At 41.1% G+C, this 20,654-nt stretch overlaps 2 protein-coding genes across 7 annotated transcripts; one reads left to right on the forward strand and one right to left on the reverse strand.

Annotated features, from left to right (window-relative positions):
• Positions 1 to 536: 536 nt before the first annotated feature.
• Positions 537 to 16,173, forward strand: fxr1 (FMR1 autosomal homolog 1; the record flags this gene model as incomplete). Of its 4 annotated transcripts, none has more annotated exons than XM_080473608.1 (18): positions 537 to 607; positions 5,706 to 5,758; positions 5,856 to 5,949; positions 6,062 to 6,133; positions 6,275 to 6,423; positions 6,890 to 6,983; positions 7,159 to 7,275; positions 7,999 to 8,169; positions 8,840 to 8,918; positions 9,382 to 9,491; positions 9,634 to 9,720; positions 10,854 to 11,079; positions 11,270 to 11,363; positions 11,496 to 11,605; positions 11,727 to 11,933; positions 12,294 to 12,371; positions 12,943 to 13,025; positions 13,799 to 16,173. In XM_080473608.1, the coding sequence occupies 18 exons, from the start codon at positions 557 to 559 to the stop codon at positions 13,994 to 13,996; spliced, it is 2,073 nt and encodes a 690-aa protein (XP_080329734.1). In that variant the 3' UTR covers positions 13,997 to 16,173. The 4 variants fall into 4 exon arrangements, with proteins under 4 accessions (XP_080329734.1, XP_080329733.1, XP_080329732.1 ...); XM_080473607.1 differs by having other exon boundaries at positions 538 to 607; positions 9,628 to 9,720; XM_080473606.1 differs by lacking the exon at positions 12,294 to 12,371 and having other exon boundaries at positions 545 to 607.
• dnajc19 (DnaJ (Hsp40) homolog, subfamily C, member 19) lies at positions 16,160 to 19,807 on the reverse strand. 3 transcript variants are annotated; one of them, XM_080473609.1, is made up of 6 exons: positions 19,717 to 19,807; positions 19,361 to 19,412; positions 18,408 to 18,481; positions 18,244 to 18,323; positions 18,042 to 18,112; positions 16,160 to 17,137 (listed from the first exon to the last, which is right to left on the reverse strand). In XM_080473609.1, exons 1-6 carry the CDS (start codon positions 19,717 to 19,719, stop codon positions 17,067 to 17,069), a joined length of 351 nt encoding a protein of 116 aa, XP_080329735.1. In that variant the 5' UTR covers positions 19,720 to 19,807; the 3' UTR covers positions 16,160 to 17,066. The 3 variants fall into 3 exon arrangements, with proteins under 3 accessions (XP_080329735.1, XP_080329736.1, XP_080329737.1); XM_080473610.1 differs by having other exon boundaries at positions 16,969 to 17,137; positions 19,361 to 19,407; positions 19,717 to 19,800; XM_080473611.1 differs by lacking the exon at positions 19,361 to 19,412 and having other exon boundaries at positions 16,971 to 17,137.
• Positions 19,808 to 20,654: the final 847 nt, after the last annotated feature.

The following is a 20,654-nucleotide window of genomic DNA, read 5'->3' on the forward strand; positions in this document are numbered from 1 at the left end:
TCGTTAAAGTTGCTCAGTCAGGTAGATATATATCATTAAAGTTGCTCAGTGAGAGATATATATCGTTAAAGTTGCTCAGTGAGAGCTATATCATTAAAGTTCCCTCAGTGAGAGAGCTATATCATTAAAGTTGCCTCAGTGAGAGGGATATATCGTTAAAGTTGCTCAGTGAGGTAGATATATATCATTATAGTTGCTCAGTGAGAGATATATCATTAAAGTTGCCTCGGTGAGAGGGATATATCTTGTTAAAGTTGCTCAGTGAGAGATATAGCATTAAAGTTGCCTCAGTGAGAGAGATATAACGTTAAAGTTGCCTCAGTGAGAGAGATATATCGTTAAAGTTGCTCAGTGAGAGATATATATCGTTAAAGTTGCCTCAGTGAGGTAGATATATATCGTTAAAGTTGCTTAGTGAGAGATATATATCATTAAAGTTGCCTACGTGAGAGATATTTATCGTTAAAGTTGCTCAGGGATTGCCCTACTCCTCTACAAAGTTGAGCCTGATGCTTCAGGGACCACCTGTCGTCCCAACATCCTTTGCGTGTCCAATATGGAAGAACTGGCGGTGGAGGTCCGTGGCTCCAACGGAGCTTATTACAAGGTAAAAACCCAGCTTATCGACACCTCACCGGACAGGGGAGTTTTTACCGAGATACCGTGGGCTTTGCGAAGTCTTTTAGTCGACGTAAACACGTCCCGACTCGCTCTGAGCGCACTTTAGTGTTTGTCTCCGCAGCTTGCACTAGCAGCGCTAGCTGCTGTTAGCAGGCTAAGCTAGCGTCGCGTCCAAGTCTTCTCCAACCGTCGGTGTTTGCACGACCTTTCTTCCGCCGCACAGTGAGAGAAACCCGGCCTGGTGTATGACGGCTCGGGTGTATGAGCCGTGAAAGCCGCTGCTGACCCTTGCTACACCTCGGCTGTAGCTTCCCCGGAGCTACAAGTTAGCCGGGTGCTAACTGTTGACGTCAGGAGATGTGTTCAAGAAAGTTTCATGTGCAGCGGATCGCGTCTGTTTTCGTCAGCTGATTTTAGGTTGTTTGAGGGCGATCAGAGCTTGGATATGAGTCGGTTATTTATTGCAGTGTGTGTTGTTTTGGAGCCACTATCGCTCACCCTCGTAGTGATTTCGAGCGTTACTCATCGTCTGACTGTCGCTTGTCTATTATTTGATACCTCATCATGCTCGAGCTATTTCTCTACCTCTTTCTCTATGTGTGTTTGTGTGTGTGTGTGTGTGTGCGCGCGCGCGCGCGTGCGCCAGCTGTTCCTTGTCAATCCTGACCAGCTGGCATGTCACATAGTCACTGATACCACAGACATACAAGCTATTTCTAGACCTGCTGCCCAAAGTAACGCCACACTGTCTTTTCCTCCATGCTACCTGTGTTTATCAAGTCCCCTATTTCTACTACCTATTTCTTTCGCGTAGACACAAATACCTTCATATTATTTGCACACGGTTTGTTCTGTCTTTGCAGCATTTCTCTTTCAATTTGCTTCCTGGGTTCTCAGGTTACTGGTGTCTCTCTGACCTGATTACATCCATAGGCAAATTTGGAGACAACCGGGCATCAGGCAGAGACATGAAATCTGCCCTCACCATACCAAAAAGACATAAATGTCATCTTATGTCTCATGTGGTCATTTGTTTCTTGACACTTTTATTGGCAATTTTTTTAGGGCTGTGCATTTTCACTGGTGTCACGATTTGATTATGATAATGTTATCTTCGATTCGAAGATGCATAACTGTGTTATATCCTCAATTTCCTTTAGACTTACTCAGTGATAACTTTTCCCATTCATGAACACACACAGTCAGATAAATATGAACTCGCCTTTTAATTTCAAAAATGACAAACCTCATGAACATGACTTTAGTTTGAACACAGCAGGCCACAAGTGTATTTACAACAGTAAATACTAAAATGACATCAATACAGTGCAGTGTACTTACCAGGACACACTTGCAAAAGAGATTGTTAATCTCAATGTGTTTTCTCCTGAATAAATAAAGGCTAAATGAAATGAAACTTAATAAAGGAAAATATTTAAATGTTAACATTAACATCTGATTAGTCGTATTCTAGGGACGCACCAATACCACTTTTTTTTAAAAGGAAGTACAAACACGAGTACTAACTTTTAGTTACTTACCAAGCACCAATATGAGTACTTACTAAATGCCGTAAAGCCTAATTCATACTCTATGCAAATGCTACGTGAAGGCTATGTGTTGCCGCAAACCACTTTGGCACCCCCTCTGTGTCGACTCTACACATACAGTCTGCAGGAGGCATAGAGCAGTGCGCAGCGTTTACCTCTGCATTGTCCTATGCCTACTGTTGACTAAGGGACTGATCTTGCTGTGTCCTGCCACACACTCCAGCTCGCTGTTCATGATTTAATCATGTTTCGTATATAACATTGCTGGTGTGTCATCCCTAAATCTCTTCAGCAGGTAGCAACTAGAATGTAGCACGGCTCAGAGTTATGTGCTGAGCAGTTAAAACTAATGAGCAACTATCTTTCTCCTCCTCTTGATATTTTGGCAGAATGCAATTTACCGTCTGAGATTCTTTCATATCATTGAGAATGACTAAAGTAAAACAGAATCACGGACGTCACTCGCGCTCTCGCATACGTGTGGGCAACACGTAGTACTGGCGTTTTTTAAATTTTTTTTACTTGAGAACTTTATTCTTCCAGAAAATAAAGAAACGGGAATACATTATAATGAATTATGTTTTGTCTCCGCATCGATGCAGAATTGTCCATGTCCGCATTGATACGTGAAAACGATTAGATTCAACGCCCCTATAAAAATGTACAAACATGCAAGTTCAAAAAGTTCAGATTTTTTGTTGGGAAGGTTTGAGTTTCTTTAGTTTAGCCGTTGAGGATTACTATTCCTTTTGTTTATAAATTGGAAAATAACTACTTTGACTCAAAGTTGCTCTGTCACTGCTCCTTATTGGCTATTACAATTTTGAGTATAAGTATGTATGTCTGTTTTATTTTTCTGTTTTTAATGCTGTAAAGCACCTTGTGATCCATATCTGAGAAAGGTGCTGTATAAATAAAGTTTACTTACTTACTTTCTTACTTAAAGTGACCACTGTGTTTGTTTACCACAGCATCAGGAGCCCCAAGGTTTGCGCCATGTTACTGCTGAGTACTCGATTAATTTGGACACTTTTCAGATAAATTCAGCAGCTGCATACTAGGGGTGTAAATCACCAGTTTCATCACAATTAGATATACCGATCCTCTGTACAATGATACGATATTTGCTGATGAAGCAAATTCTGCTACAATAAGGATTTCAATTCAGGTAGGAGACGTTATGTCGGATATCATATACTCCTTTAAGAATATCAATCACTTTTATAGCAACTTACAAAAAGCAACAAAAACATAATTTGACAGTTTTATTTCTGAGCTCTGAAACTCAACCAATGTGCATGTAAACTTTCAATCATATTTATTTTGTCCCATAAACAATGATAAACAACAAGAACTCACTGGTGACCATGGGAACAACTTAAACCACGGTGATTCTGCTTCACATCTGTTTTCATAAGAAAATCAAAGGACATTTCAGTCGGAACAAATAGAAGCAAATAATTACATATGTTCTCTTTGTGCATATCCGTGTTTCATAGTCAAAACCGTCACAATATTTATATCCTGTGTGTGCAGTGTTCAAAATACATGCCAACAAAATCACATTTTGGATTTTTCAGTTGGAGCCAATATTATGACGGGTCACAGTTTCTTATGCCTCTGTTATACATGTCATCCATTCATTGTTCTGCAGGCAACGTTAACTTACGTTAGAAAATAATTAAAATCATCTTTAACTTGACTGTTCAACCTCAATAGGCAAGTTTTACTGAACTGTTGGAGATGGGATTGCATATTTTGACTACAAAGTATGCAGTAGCTCACCAAAGTCGTCGTTTTTGACTGCGAGGCATCATGTCCTTACAAATGAAATATATCACTTTATTTGTCCAGAATGCTTGGGACTGCCCCCCAAGCGGTGCGGCTGCCCGCCACTTCCAAATGAATGTAGAGGAACTGAATGATGGTGTAATGGCCCGAATTACAGCGTCAACTTTACAAGTGACAGCTTTTGAGAACAATGCCATTTACTATTAACCAACGGGTTAACTTTATTTTTATTCTAACAACAACTGCACTGTACTCTAACATCTCTACCTTCTTGAGACAATTTTGACCAAATGACCCATCGGTATAAGCTGGTGGGAGCTGGTCAGTGCATGTTTTTGGGGCTGCTCCTGGGGGAAACCCCCACACGGACAACCTACAAACTCCACACAGATTTGAACCAGGGTCTTCTCGCTGTGAGGCGCGAGTGCTAACCACTGCCCCACTGTGCAGCCAGCTTGGACAGCAGCATTGAATAACATAAATTAAACCTACATTAGAAAATCCTGTAACAATACAAGACTTCTTTTTGTTGTGAGAAACAGTATCCTAACCTGTATATAAAATATATTTAGATTTACTTTAAAACAACTACAAACTAGCATCAAGCACAATAAAGTGGGCTGTGTGTTTTGTTAATCCTTTTGCCCTCTGCTCTATTTTTGGAGTTTGTCAAGCTTTTCAATAGACACTGCGAACATTAGTTGCTCGATGGAGCCAACCGGTTGTTGTTTCTTTGCATCCGTAGCCTCGAGAAACTCCTGATGTAGGTTTTTGTGGTGCGTTTTATGAAATTGGATGCTTCAGTGCCTCTGCGTGAGACCTGTACATGGCACGCTTCGCAGTAGACTGTTCTGTCTTCATCACTTTGCAAAACAAAATCTCTCTCTCTCTCTCCATCTCCCTCTCTCTCTCTCTCCATCTCCCTCTCTCTGATTGTCACATGGGTTCTGCATGCTGGATCTAGAGTGCTGAAGCAGAGTGCTTGTATCAGGCTTTTTTGCGGCAGTCCGATCCACATTTTTTGGTAGATCTTATCAGCTCGCGACAACTGTAATTGTGGGATTTGTCGAAGACCGAATTGAATGACATTCTTGGTGCATTAAAAAAACTGCACATTCAGTTTTCATTCAAACACAACATTTTGATCTTTCATCCACCTTCTTTCCTGTTCGGTCCAATCGAGGAGGTGGTGGCAGTATGGAAAGTAAAGAAACCCAAAGACATACATGTTCCCCCACAACTTTCTCTGCCTCCTTTGAGGGAACCCCAGGTCGCTTTCAGACCAAACGAGTGATATAATCTGTCATGTGAGCTGCTTAAACGTAGCTCGAATGTGGAGGAGTGGTAAGGCTCCTTGGAGTCTCTCCCAGATGGCAAAAGAGTTCAGTGGGATTTAAAGAAAAGTGACCATGTGAGCCCAGATGCATGATGCACTTGAAGTAAGATGGTTACAAACGTATATTTGAGAGAATTTCTGAACCTCAAGATAAATCAAAGGCCAAGTCTTATTTGTGTGCATCACACTGCGCGAGTGGATGCTGAGTTCAACTTCCCTCTACTTTCTATTTAGAAATGTTATTTATTGATTTTTAAAAAAAGTTTTTTTAAAGATAATCTGTCACTCTACTCTGCATTCATCTCTCTTCTTTGCAGCCTCTGTTGGCGCGCTGCTGCTTATTTTGTCCTTAACTAGGGTGCATGTTTTTGTTCACTCCCCTGACTCCGTTTCTGTTCGTCTTGCAGGGCTTTGTCAAAGATATCCACGATGACTCTCTCACCGTTGCCTTTGAGAACAAGTGAGTTGTTGCCTCTGCTTTATTATATATGTGTAAAGCTAAAAATCTTTGAGTAAGTATTATTAGAAAGGTAATAACTTTACTCTATATTTTGAAGTTGGCAGCCAGAACGCCAGGTGCCCTTTGGCGATGTCAGGATGCCGCCGCTTGCTGATGCCAAGAAAGACATCGGAGAAGGCGAGGAGGTGGAGGTAAGCAAGGAGCAGATGCAATCTTCTTTTTTTTGTTGTTGTTTTTTTTCCAAGTGCTTTAAGGAGTTCCTTCCTGTCTTCATCCATCTGACTTCATCTGCTCTCCTGGCAGATCCTGTCCAGAGCCAACGACCAGGAGCCTTGTGGTTGGTGGTTAGCGAAAGTCTGCATGATGAAGGGTGATGTGAGTGATTTCTCATTTCCAGTTGATTCGCTACAGTTACTATGAATATAACAATATTGTTATTGTTCAACACACAGTGAAAAGTGTATTAGTTCATCATCTTATTTTACACTCTGCCTTTTTTGGGGGGGGTATTTCCAGTTCTATGTGATCGAGTATGCAGCCTGCGATGCCACTTACAACGAGATAGTGACCTTTGACCGTCTGCGTCCAGTCAACACCAGCAAGGCCATCACCAAGAACTCCTTCTACAAGTGCTCTGTCCCAGTTCCTCAGGATCTACAGCAAGCGTATGTGAAGCACCTAGAATTAATCTGCCTCAACACAATGCCTCCTGTGATATGACGTCCAGTATTTCAGTCGCTGTGTGCTGGGCCCTTTGTTTAGTGACTTACACTTATTATGTCCCCAGACAGAAGAGCCTCACTCACACCGCTAAATAGAACCCAAACTCTCAGTCCAGTGGCCACATTTCTTCTTTTGATTTGGCTTGTAATGTGAAACCTTTTGGAACAAACTAAGCATCACAAAAGTGATGTTAATTAACTGTCCGCAACTCTCGCACTTTTGATAGATTTCAGCAACATATGCAGATCTACGTGTTTTAGGTTTTCTAAATTAAATCTCAATTTAACTCTCAACGGCCTCTGCCGTCGACAACCCCACCCACCCCCCTATTTGTGACACCTGCATACAGTAAATTGTTTAATGTTGTAGGCCCACGACTGTATAAGGGATTGTTGTTATACATTGTAGGTGCCAGATTGAGAATGCCCATAAGGACTTCAAGAAAGCTGTGGGAGCCTGTCGCATCACATACTGCCCTGAGACCTCTCAGCTCCTCATTGTGGTAATTTGCATTATTTTATTACTTGGTGACATTTAGATGCTTATAAAGGTTTATAAGCTGCATGATATGTCCCAATTCTTTTTTTAATCCTTCAATAACTATTATCGACAATTATTAGCGCTTTTGTGTGTTTGAAGGATTTTTTTCATGGGCTCTCTGTTTTGTGTGTGTGAAGTCCACCAATGACACGACGGTGAAGCGTGTGTCTCTGCTGAGTGACATGCACCTGCGCAGCATCAGGACCAAGCTGCTGCTCATGTCCCGCAACCAGGAGGCCACGAAACACCTGGAGGTCAGTGTTTATGAAGTGTTTTGAATTACAAACAGTGCTTCATCAGTGAAAAGGACGGCTGGTCAGTTAGTCACAATGGCCACGTAAAGAGCCGTTAGTAACCACATCGTCTTGTCAATGAAAATAAATAGCTTCCAAAAAAACCCCCACAGCGACTGGCAGTTATAGTTTCACTCATAAAAATCTCTGCTGCACTTCAATCCTTAAAAAAACTGAAAATCCATGTAATTCAATTGTCTGTTAGGTACATTTATTACTTAAATTGCACAGAAAATCACTACCTTTCAAGTAGTGTATGTTTGTTCGATCTTATTTCGAACATGGTGAATAAAAACAATGAATACAATGAAAAGGAGTAGGAAGAAGCACAGGCATAGTTATTGCTACCCTCTTTCCTGTATGTCTGCATCTAGCAATTTTCTTTCTCATACTCACAAACCTAAATAAGCAAAGAAAGCGACCAACAAGTAAATAAACATGCAAATAAATAGAAAGTAAAATAAAATTTGTTTGTACCGCTGTTTGAACTGCTTCATTGTTGGACAATGCCTGAGCTAATGGAGTTAAATAGAAAGGAAAGAATTTTAAATGATCAACATTTGCTAATAATACAGTTTTTGGTTGTCAGCTTTAACTTTGATATGAGCTTCACGAAGCTTGACATTTCAAAGGAAATGTGAAAAAACGAATTGTTACTGACCCTTCTAATTGTGTCTGTTGTAGAACTCCAGGCAGCTGGTGTCGTCCTTCCAGGAGGAGTTCATGGTGAGACCAGACCTGATGGGTCTGGCCATCGGCAGCCACGGCAACAACATCCAACAAGCGCGGAAGGTTTCAGGTGTCACTGCCATCGAGCTGGATGAGGAGACGGGCACCTTCAGGATTTACGGAGAGGTAGGATGACGTGTGGTCAGTCAAGATTTTATGTTGTGATTGGGTGCGTTTGAGCTTTTTCAACACACACAAATAGTTTAACTTTTTTCCAATGTGGCACCTTCTGTATCACTTAAAAATTAAATCGGGGCCATTCAAACACAGGTTGAAATTTTCTTAGCAGTCGCACAGATTCTAAACAAAATCAGCCTTTATTAAAAATGTCACCTGCGGTTTTTGTGGGGACTTTTGCACTCAAATTGATGAACGCTGCAATGATAAGCCCCAAAATATTTCTGGTTACGGTGATGATTGATTAATCATCAATTATTTAATTAAGCGCTATTTATCTATCTAATCATTTTTAAAGTCTAGTGAAAACATAAGATGCTTTGGAAAGCCCAATGTAGCATTTTCACCATCTCACAAAATAACTAAGCGATAAAATGAACTAATAATCAGCACATTAACTGATCATTAAACTTGTTCACATCTAAAATTGCCATTTAAGACAAATTTGAGCTCACTGAAACGGATTCTTACTCACTTTTGGTTGATTTGTATTTATTTTGTTGCTGTGTTGACTCTATTCACAATGTTTCTGTTGTCATTGTATACAGAACCTTCGTATGCTTACTGTGAATTTACCTGGATGCGTGGAGATAAAGTTACCCTTTGTTGTCCTTTTTAGACAGCCGAGGCAGTGAAGCTGGCCAGGAACTACTTGGAGTTTGTGGAGGATTCTGTTCAGGTGCCGAGAAGCCTTGTTGGTATGTGCAAGCAAATTCTGCAAGCAGAACTAGTCGTCGGTACCACATTTTGTTTCCTATAAATTAAAAACGACAAACCAGTCGGATTAGCTTTTCTGCAATACCTTTTGTTAAAAGCAAATGAACACAACAGTGATCATGACAGATGGTTCCATATTAACCAATATTCATCACAATATGCGTTTACTTGTTCATGCTGTCAGTTTGAAGAGCAGAAAGCAGAGGTTTGACTTATTAACCTTTGATTAAAACATTTTCTTTAAGGCTTTTATGCAGTCAAAAGAGATTTATGGTTTATGATAATTTACAATACTGATTTGTATCAAAGTATCTCTTGGTTTCATGCTAAATCTTATCTAATAAAAATCTAGTCATATAAATGTCTTTTATTTTGTTTATGTGACTTTAATTTGCTTAGAAGTGACGTTTTGAATCTTGATCTTGCCGTGCTGTGTGTCAACAGGCAAAGTGATTGGTAAGAATGGCAAAGTCATCCAGGAGATTGTGGACAAGTCTGGTGTTGTGAGGGTCCGGATTGAGGGAGACAATGACAAAAAGCAGCCCAGACAAGAAGTAAGCTTGCTGCTGTGAGATGTTCACTGAAGCTCAGTGTCACTTATACTTGTGAACATATTTAGCACAGTTTAACACATAAGTTCTCTCAAACTGCTCCATGCTCAAGTTTGGGTTGTGTTTTTGTGTTTTGTTGACACAGGGAATGGTCCCGTTCACCTTTGTCGGCACTAAGGAGAGCATCGGCAACGTTCAGGTGTTGTTGGAGTACCACCTCTCTTACCTCAATGTAAGACCATCTGGGTGTGTGTGCGTGCGTGCGTGCGTGTGTGTGTTTGTAGAATTGAGTTAAGGGCTTGCTTTTTGATGCTTGCTTGCCTTTTTGTAATCTTCACTTTCAAGTTAGTAGCCTTCACATGACATGGCTTAGATAGATATATTGTTGGGGTCAGAATGCAATACACTTCCGTAGTAATATGGAGGCAGACTACTATTTGTTTACATTTGACACATTTCTTCTCACAAAATGCTTTTTTTAAATAGCAAACATTATTTGTTCATTTTTTTCCGTCGTTTAGAAAAAGTGACTTAAGACAATTAAGTTTTTGAAATATATTTTGTCCCAATATCATTTTATGTTTTGACAAGTCCAAACTATATGTGTAAGGTCTACATCCATCACTCCACACGACCTCCAGCATGGCTACTGAATTGATACCATCCCCTCCTGATTTTAGGAGTAATATAATATTGGATCAAACCTTTCCAGTTGAACTCCCTCCAGGTCCTGGAGCTAGTGGATGTTCACGGTGTTTCACACATGACAAATCATGAGACGTATTTTTCAAACTCAGAAGTAAAAACTTTCTCACTTTCTGGAAACTCACGAGCACAAATTCATTGTGTTCTCGGCTTAAAAAAGTAGAAAAATTTCCCCTTTTTTAAGTCTTTGATGATGATATACTAAAACGGTTTTCTATCAGAAATGAAATGGAAACATTATTGAGAAATAATTTACATATTAATCAATACTGAAGATATTGATGAGTTATTGCCCTTTTTTTTTTATTTTTTTAAATAAATGAAAACCTAAAGTTTCTTGATGTAACTGTTCTTTTGTGCGTTTTGGTGTGTTGGTGTTCAACACGACTGTTTGCACCCTGTATTTGTGTGTGTCAAGGTGGAGCTTTATGCCGAGGTCCCACAGCTGATGCAGATTGCAAATTATTCAAGCAGCTTTGTGAGATTGACAATAAACAGGACAGGGCAAACTACTTGTGACGTAGATGTATGATTATTCTCGTCACTCTAGTGACGACCTCGGCAATATTAAGAGAAAAAAAAAAACACATTTTCTGCGCATGGTTCCCCTCTTATTTGTTTTCTGTTCATCTGCACCGTTTTGTGGGTCTTTCCCTCCAGGAGGTCGAGCAGCTTCGTCTGGAGCGGATGCAGATTGATGAAAAGTTACGGCAGGTCACCCAGGGTCATCGAGGAGTCGACAGGGAGAAGGGGGAGAGGGGGGAGAGGGGAGTGGGATATAATGCAGACAACAGTGCCAACGCCTCCTCGTCCTCCTCACATGGCAGTCGCTCCTACAACGGTCGAGGTCGTGGACGCAGAGGCCACAGCTACAGCACTGGATATGGTAGGCCCCCCCCCGGATTTTCTGTTGTGTGCTTAAGCAGTTGTGCAGGAAACCAGCAGAAGTGGAGGAGTTGTGACAAGAAGAGAATTATTCATCCGTAAAGCAGGTTTTTCTTTTTAAACTCTTGTCTCACTTTTTGCCTTTTGACTTGCTGTTTTCGTGTCTTCCTCCTGTGTCTGGTTGAATCCAGGCACCAACTCGGAGCAATCCAACCCCTCTGAGACCGAGTCAGAGCGCAAGGACGAGCTCAGTGACTGGTCTCTGGCTGGAGAAGACCAGGACAGGTGAGCCCCATTTTTTTAGTTTGTGTGCTGCTTTTCTGTATTTAATTTGAATGTGAACATCTATTTATTTGTTTCTTATCAGAGAAAGCTGCTTTATCTCTACAGTCAAGCTTGTGTTTTTTGGACTTGCAGAGAGAGAGGACCGCGGCCACAAAGAGAGAGTCTCAGAAGACCAGGAAGTGGCAGAGGGCGAGGAGGGCTCAGAGGAAGAGGAGGAAAAGGAGGATACAGTAACAGTTCTGGTAAAATTCTGTTTTAAAAAGATGCTTTTTTTCTCTTGTTGGCTGGTCTACCTTTGTTGTTACTTTTTTTAAACATACATTCGAATATGACCCAGTGAATATGATTGTAATCCTGCATTAGCCCCTCGGGACCAGGATCGTGTTCATGCCTATGGAAACTCTGAGACAAACACCGAGACAGACCAGACGGCAGATACAGACGCCAGCGAATCCAACCTGCCTGCAAACCGCCGCCGAAGGTCTCGACGGCGCCGGACCGACGAAGACGCCACGATGATGGACGGGATGAGCGAGTCCGATAACGCTTCTATGAGTGAAAATGGAATAGGTATGAATGGTTCAGTCACATTAATTTGTACTTAAAGGAACCTTCTACACCATAAACTGCATCTCATTAGAGCTTCACAAGTAATTTTCAGAAACAAAGAAAACAAGTGTATATGATAATAAAACAAACATATTGATGAATGAAATGAGTTTTGGGATGTCACACACTTTTTCTCATACCCACCAGCACAAACGGTGTATGCAGATTTTAACTGTTGTTACAAAATACAGTGGTTTAAAAAAAAAAAAAAGATAATTTGTCAGGTTTTGTGCAACCAGTGGAGCGACTAGTTAAGACACAGATCTGTGGCCTGAACTTAAGCCCTCGTTCCCTTTCTTTGTGACGACGTAACGTCCTCAGATGACTCAGAAGCTAAACCTCAGCGTCGTAATCGTAGCAGACGTCGCCGCATCCGCCTGCCTGAAGAAAGGCAGCCAGGTACTCGCAGTAGTTGCAGCACCGTCCTCCAGCCATTTCCCTCGATGGCTGTGCTGAGAAGCTGTGCACGTGGCCTTAAACTTATCAGTACTAAACAAAAGCCTGTAAATCCACTTGGCTTTCACTTTTTAGCTTTTTGAACTTGTGGCTGGTTGATATTGAAATTAATTGTTTAATCATGGAAACTGACATTTTTCCAACAAACGTCACTTAATTGAACTGCCTCCATGTGTTGTGAGGATGATTGGTCTTTGTTTTATCTACTAAAACGGTTGACGTAGCGTATTTGTGTGACACACTTCGGGATTTCTTTGTGGTTTAAACATGACTAAAGCACATTTGTTCCATTGAGTCTGAAAATTGACAAACCTGCATGAATTTTTTTCACTTGATGGTTGTGAAGTGAGTGAAAATACTTTACACGTGCAAGTCCTGCAGTTTTCTGTGTTTTACTAATGGGAGGGCAAATGTGACATTTGCATTGAGACGCTCGGATTCGCCCGGCGCGCTGATAAACCCTGTTTCTTCTGGCTTCTGATATTTCCCCGTCTTTGTCGTCTTATCTGTGCAGTGACAGTGGCTGATTACATATCCCGGGCTGAATCTCAGAGTCGACAGCTCACCACCGAGGACGCCAAGAAAACCAAGGATTTGGTCAGTACTTGATAATGAATATTGCTGACAGGCCACCGTTTACTGAGTGAAGTCGACGTTGTAAATGTTCTCGATTATTGTGAGGATCGTTTTTATGAAACGCTTGTTTCTCTCTTTTGGGGGTTTGGTCACACTTTGTCTAATGTGATTGCTCTGCGAGAGGAAAACTTTGTCCACTTGGAGTCTGACTACAATTCTTTGACCTTTCATTCTTTTACTCTGTGAGGTGGCTTGAAAGGTGCCTCCAAATAACATGTATTATAATTATTATTAAACATAAATGTCCCCACAAACTAAACCTAAGACAGTCACGGGTTTCCAGCTGGTAAACATACCACCCAATAATCCCAACAAGGCACTTAGCATTGCTTTTGAAGTTTTGAAAGTTGTTTCGCATTCTAAACATCCAACAGTATGAACAATTCAATTCAACTTTATTTATAAACCACCTAATACAACACAGTCAATTCTAGGCACTTTTAAGAGAGAGAGAACCCCAACAAATCCACGATGGTGGAAAGGAAAAACCTCCTAACTGGAAGAAACCTTTGCAGAAACTAGCGTCCGAGGTGGCGGCTTCTGCTATTCCGGTTGGGGAGAGAGGAGAGAGGAGAGGAAAGGATAGGACATGTTTTGAAAATATTTAACATGGGACTTTGCAGTTGTTTTGTTTTTTTCAGGCCCATTTTAAGTCTGGTGTTAGTTGATATTAAAAAGTCGTTACTTGCACACATGCTGAGTTCTTGGTGCCCCCCCCCCCCCCCTCTGATCAGCCTCAGGTAGACGCCATCGCTGAGCACAGCCCACAATCGGCACCGGAAACCGCCAACGGCTCCAGCTCCGGCGCCGCGGGCGGCGAAGGCAACGGCAATGCTAAACCACCTGGGTCTTCCCCCGAGCGGCCGGCCAAAGTCTCCTACCAGGGCGACGTCAACCCTCAGCCCGTAGCCAATGGGCTCTCCGATCTCTGATCTCTGGTCAAATCCTGAATGTTTGAACATCTCGGCGTCCCCGGAGCCGCCTCCGAAGTGAATCACAACATTTAAAATACAAGCACTGTTCTATGTTTACTCAAGAAATATTACAAACCTCTTCCTCCGTGCAAAATGTCACAGTTCTACACCGAAACCTTCCCCTCTACACTCGCTCTGTCCAGCTCTTGATTCTAATACTTTCTGGGGATTTTTTTTAGTTTTTGTTTTTAAGAGTTCATCCTGTTTGAGCTTGCCAAAGATAGTCAAACACAGACTCACGAACGTTTACCTGAGTAGTACTGTTCAGTCCACGCTCCGCCGAGAGCCGAGGGAGAGGCTGGACTGAGTTCAGTGTTTCTGAAACACAAGACGGGGAACCCACTCACTCCTATACTGTGCTATGAAAGCAGCACTCCCTTCTGATCCGTAAAGAAATATCACAGCAGGGTTTGAGAACAACAACAACAAAAAGCAGTATGCCTTTTGCCAGATGCTTCCACCACCTCTCTTCAGGATATTTTATGCATCTGAGGTAGTTTCTAAACATTAAATGTTCTGCACGCGCAGTACCACTGTGCAGATTACCGTAGGTTTTTCGGGAAAACCCAAGTATGTGTGACATACACGTGATCAGCTGTCGTGCCTTGAAAGTAGATTCGACGCGTCGTCGCCTGGCTCCGCACACCCTCTGAAATAGTTTTCACAACCCGCACGTGTTCACGAGTGACCCGAGGGCAGATTCAATCCAACACTTCAGGGGACATGTTTTCAATATCAGGTGTGTCTGTTTTTCTATGTTGTTTTGGGGAAATAATTAATCCAGTTGTCCTTCATTTACAGTGACAAGGAAAAGTATGTGAACCCTTTTTGAGATTTGAGTTTCCTGCACAGATTGGCCATGAAATGTGGGCTGTGCTCCCACCTGCAGGGACTTTGGCCACAGTATTCTTGTGTTTCGTAACGTGTACCAGCTTTATCAGCAGTTCTTGCTTGGTTTTTTTTGTTTGTTTGTTTTTTTGGCTTGATGGTTCACATCAGCAGATTGTTCTGCGCTGTCAGAATGTTTGTATACGTCACACAGTAGCTCAGCACCTCCGTCAAAGATATTTTATTGATTCAAGATTGTATCGGGAGTTACAATTTCCACCAGCACATGATTGTTTGGTTAGTCACTAAAGACGTGAAATACTATAATTTTGTGTGGCTTTCGCTTGACTGCATAAGTTTGTTTATAGTTTTTATGGTCAATTAACTTTTTAACTATTAGTGCAACGTGGAGCTGCTGCTGTGATGACCTAATTTCGCCATGTGGGATTAATAATCTAATCTAATTAATGCAGGAAGAACTAGTAAAGGGTTTTGCGTACTTTTCGTTGCCAGTGTACATATCTGTTCAAAGGGTTTGACATTAGCCGCTTCCCGTTTTTAAATATGCAACCACTTAAGTCATACAAGAGAAGTTTTTAACGGCGTGTCTGGAAAAGAAACGATGGAAGAGTAGTTTTCTTTGCACTGAAGCATATCCTTGTCCTTTCATTAAAAAAAAAAAAAAAAAAAAAAAAGGTTGACTGTAATGAAGTCTGGATATTTGGCCTGTTAAAGTTGAGTGCTGACTGAGATGTAGCCATCAGTGCCGGGTTTTCTGGAAACATCGCAAAACGGCAAGCAATTTTTCTATCGTATGACAAAAAAAACAACAAAAGAAAAATTCAAAAGTACCTTCAAGGTTTGTGTTTTTAGCTCCTCACAGTAGAGAAGCAGCCCTGATGTGGAGATGTTTTTGGAAAACCAGGCCCAGATGTCATTTTCATCGTTCTTCCACACTGGCTGGCTGGAAACTGGTCATGACTGTTCCACTAAGGAAGGAGAATTATTTGGTTTATTTATTTAAAGAGAAAGTATGTACAGTATTTAACAAAAAACAAACAAACAAACACACAAAAACAACAAAAAAAAACAAGCTCTTCTTTGTTTCTTGACACGTTATCTGGAGGTAAATTGGACTACTGAGAGTTGTGGCATCCCAAAGTGTTATTGTTGGGTCAACTACAGTATACCGTTTTCTGTTTGTGTTTGTTTTTTAAAGGATTGTCTGGTTGGTTGATGTGCAATATGTTTTGTATGCAGGTAGTTCTTAAATAAACTCTGATCTTTCGTGTAGATCTCAGACTCGACTCCGACCGGCGCGTCATTTGTCCAAATGCTCTGCAGAAAATGTGCTTTGAGAGAATACTGCTGCCACAAACACACAAACTGTATCATGGTTTGGAGAAAGAAATCTGCTATTTTTAACGTTTAAAAGAAATGGTTAGCTTTCATAGCGTCACATTATAATGCAAAACTAAATATTTGTAATAATACGGTGGATTCACACACCTGAGGTGAGAGTTGCTATACTAACTGCGTCACGCATCAATTGCAATTTGGGATTCAGTGTTTTTGCCTCGGGTTATTTCTTTTGTAGAGACGGAGAATCAAACCAATGTTTTGAGTTTGGAAGATGATCTCCAATAACCAGCTGTGTTGTGGGTCGTCGCCGTCGAGTGCGACTCGGCCTGCTGGATTACCAACGGCTTCTCCTCCAGCTAAAATCTCTTATTCCCTTTAGGAACATGACGATATGAAATGGCCAACGGATTCGCCTTACAATATTTTTTTTCCAGTTATTTACCACGTATCTATTCTATTGGCTGCAGCTGGTCTCACTCCAGATTCAAATGACTTGACATGCGTAAAGGATGATTTTTACCGCCCTAATATCCGTGTTTACTCCATGCAAATCATGAGTAAACAGTAACACAGTGCACCGATATTTAAAAGAGACAGACTGACATTTCAAAAGCAAAACACCAATATGTCAAATTATACTGCAGAAAAAAATACTTTTCAGAGACATTTGGAAAATTGTGCAAGTAATGTTTAAAGCTATAGTTACACAAACTGAAATACAGCAAAATAAATGTCCCAGTCTCGGTTCATACAGAATGATTTTATTAGACAACAAAGACATATAAAAGTCAGGAGATGGCTCGCGTCGGTCAGTTCAGCAGCAGAGAGATGTGACCATCTATTTCTTAGAAAGGCCGTCCATCAGGTCCTTCGCTTCATTGATTTTTGCAGCAATGTATGGAGATCCACCTGGCAGGTCACACAAAGACAAAGTTCAAGTCCATGAATTGTTACTAGGTACATTATACCAACTCATCCGATTTGAAGCCTATAAGGAAGGAAGCCTGATTGTTCTTTATTTGAAAGTCAATAGTTATTTAAATATTGACTTTATCCCTCAATCTCTAATGCATTGCATTTTTAATTTCATTAATTGTTCCCCTCCTTTTGCCTTTGTAGTGAGTTTACCGTAATTTCCGGACTATTGAGGACGCCTGAATATAAGCCGCACCCATCAAATTAAAAAAAAAAAAAAAAAAAGTTACAGTTACGTGATGCACCTGAACGTATCACCCATGTATCAGCGGCATGAAGCTTGATAATCTGTAAAAAATCCAGAAATTATCCGCTTCATTGTTTAAGTTGCAGGATTCAAAACGGCTTACAGTCCAGAAATTACGGTAAAGAAAACTCGGCCGATAGCAAACGTCAGGAATCAATGACGCCCCCTGCTGGTTTCCCCCCTAGCTCATCTGTTTCCTGTTGTCCTGCCTCGTCCTCCCCAACAGTCTCATCACACGTCTCTATCCTTCATCATCCGAACCGACTGCACATCATTCTCAGCCTGAAAGCGTTTTATATGATCAACCTACACTCGTCCTTTCCCACTTCCTCAACGTCCACAATCTCAATCATTATGAAAATACATCCTGTGTAGGTTTTCTGGACAAATCTGCTTCTGAGCTTTATATGTGACAAAGAAAGTTGCGGCTAGTTCCTCATCCTGCGTCATTTCTTTGGGTTTTATGCTGATGGTCAAACAAAAAGAAGCACCCAAAGACACGTTTCTTTGAGATGCTTCTTAACTGGACAAATGACTACATGCACACGGAACAAAATATTGACTATTGATCCTTCTAAACCTTGAACTGACCTCTATCTGGGTGGTTTAGGATCATTAGTTTTCTGTGGGCTTCTCTGATCTTATTCTTGCTGGCTGTGGGACTGAAAGACAGAAGAACAGAACAAGAGAGAGTTTTACTAATGGGAACCAAAAGAAGACGCTCCCTTCAAGGCTGCACTGAGGAGAAACTCCCCCGGATGGAGGGAACAGACTCAAATAATGGTCCTCGTACCTGACACCTAAAACCAGAGCCGCTTCTCTCTTCGTCATCTTCGGTTCGAATCCTCCTCGGTAGTAGGCTCCTGCAAACGCCTGGCAACGGATGTAAATGACTTAAACTTAACCTATATTAACAGATTTTTGTGGGTTTTTTTTTAAAGCGACCTTTCTACTTACAGTCTTGGGGAAGCTCTGGAGAGCCTGTTTCACCTGAGGCTCCATCTGCTTCATGGCCTGCATGGCATACCGGCCTGACGGAGCGAGAACAACACAGGAGGCAACAGTGGACAGTTTAGCCGCCGCACACATCTGTGGATCAGTCTGTTAAAATGCTTTATTTTAGCACTGAATATTCACTTAGCAGAAAGCTTGGCTGAAATAAAAACAATCAATATGATGGCATTAACCCTTAATTAGGCAGGCGGACATAATAAATAATTTATTGGTTTATTTCTGTAACCTTAAAACTTACAATGTGTTAATGACTGCGGGGCTGTATATAGCGTGTCCATCCTAAAATGATTCATATAAATATCTGTTTATCGCGTTGTTTCCCTTTATGACACCATATTAGAGGATATACACTGTCCACATAAAACTAATACAAGTTACAATATGCCTATTTTCAAATAGATGCCTAATCACAAATGTTTTAAAGGTCTCCAGTGACAATCTGTTTTGCATTTAAAAATAAATTTCTAAATATACAACATACAACAATATACAAAGGGGTTATAATAAGGGTTCAGCAATCGATTGATTAAAATCAAATTGCAAAATGACACATTTTGATGTGCTTACCACTGAGGCTGCGATTTGAAAAGTGTATTAACCCCTTTCACTGATGCTCTACAATGTAAATATAGGGCTTAAACAATTTAACCAATGTGGGTGATTGGGCAATTTTGTAATAGTTTACAGAACCTCCCACAGTGTGCTGCAGAGAAATAGGAAACTATAGTTTACCTACTTGAAGAATCACAACGTAGTTATAAAAGGAACTAGATGGTACAAATGTTGTAGTTAACAGTATAGAAATTAGGAAAATAATCTCACACATTTGTTTTATTTTTTTTTAACGTATTATTTCTTTTCCTTAACACGGCAGGCGTGTCTAACTTTGAACTGACCTGCAAACCCAGCTGCAGCCAGAGCCAGTCCCACTGCCACCATGGAGCTGGCCTGAAACACAGCGAGGTGCATCAGGGAAACAAACACAGCAAAGTGTCTACATCTCCATCGATCCTCCGCGGACCAGCCGTCTGCGAGGCAAACGCGCCGGAGCAGCTTTATTAAATAAGGAAATCAAATGTTCGCAGGAGTTTTGATTCCCGTTTGTTTTGGGTCGAGTCGCAATGAGTGAGGCTAACGTTAGCTTAGCTCTACAAAAGAACCCATTCCGCGCTCCCCGTGAGGAGTTCCAGGGTTCGGGTCGCTTTATTTTCAAATTTGCCGTCCAGCTTAATAGACCGCGCGTCCCACCTACCATGTCTCTGTGTTATGTTCCGTCCCGGCTGAAGATTGCGATCATAACTTCTGACCTCTCATGTTTTCCACGCTCAGGCGTGTTTGCGTCTGAGCCGCAAACTGAGGCCGACTGTCGTAAAAGAAAAAGAAAAAAAACTCCAACACGGCGCAGTTCCCTCCTTATACCGCTCCCTCCCTCCTCTGTCAAAATGACCTTTTCCAGAGAAATGTTTTTGTTAAAGTTTCTGCTGGCTGTATCCAAAAGTTGAAGCGAAATGATTTTTGGGTTGAAAAAAATAATTTACGACCACATGGTGGTAAAGTGATTAGAAAGTTCATCACATCCCAGTGATGTTCACCGATCTAGTAAAAATAAGAAGGTTGGTTACGCCTTAAAGTCTGTGTCAGTTTCCTGAAAGATAAAACCTTTCCCTGTCTGTACTGTCCTCCCTTCATTGCACTACCTGCTCAACATGGTGTTTTGGTCTGTTATGACGCCAGCCTGCCAATATATTGATATGCAGTTTATCCTTAGTCTGGATCTGGTCCAGTAATTCCTTGTTGTCTGACTTTGTGCTCACACACACACTCATCTATCTATCTAGCCATCTATCTATCTATCTATCTATCCATCTATCTATCTATCTATCTATATCAATTTGTGTGTTTAGACTGTGGTTCAGAGGGTTTAGTGCTCTAAGACAAAAGAAGTTGAGTTAATTCACCACAGTTTAAGGTCCCATTTACACGAAAATAAGTGTATCCACAAAACTTTCTTTCTTTCTTTTTTTTTTAAACAGATTAGGGCATTTACACTACAACATTTCATGAAACAACAACTAACCCATTAATAAAAAGGAGTGTGTTTACACTGCAGCAGTGACAACGATGTAGTTAGTATGCCGGGCCACAGGAGGGCGCTGGTGCTTGTTTTTGTAAGGAAACCACACAGACGTG

The sequence above is a fragment of the Lipophrys pholis genome (assembly GCF_963383615.2).
Source record: "Lipophrys pholis genome assembly, chromosome: 10".
NCBI classification, from domain to species: domain Eukaryota; kingdom Metazoa; phylum Chordata; class Actinopteri; order Blenniiformes; family Blenniidae; genus Lipophrys; species Lipophrys pholis.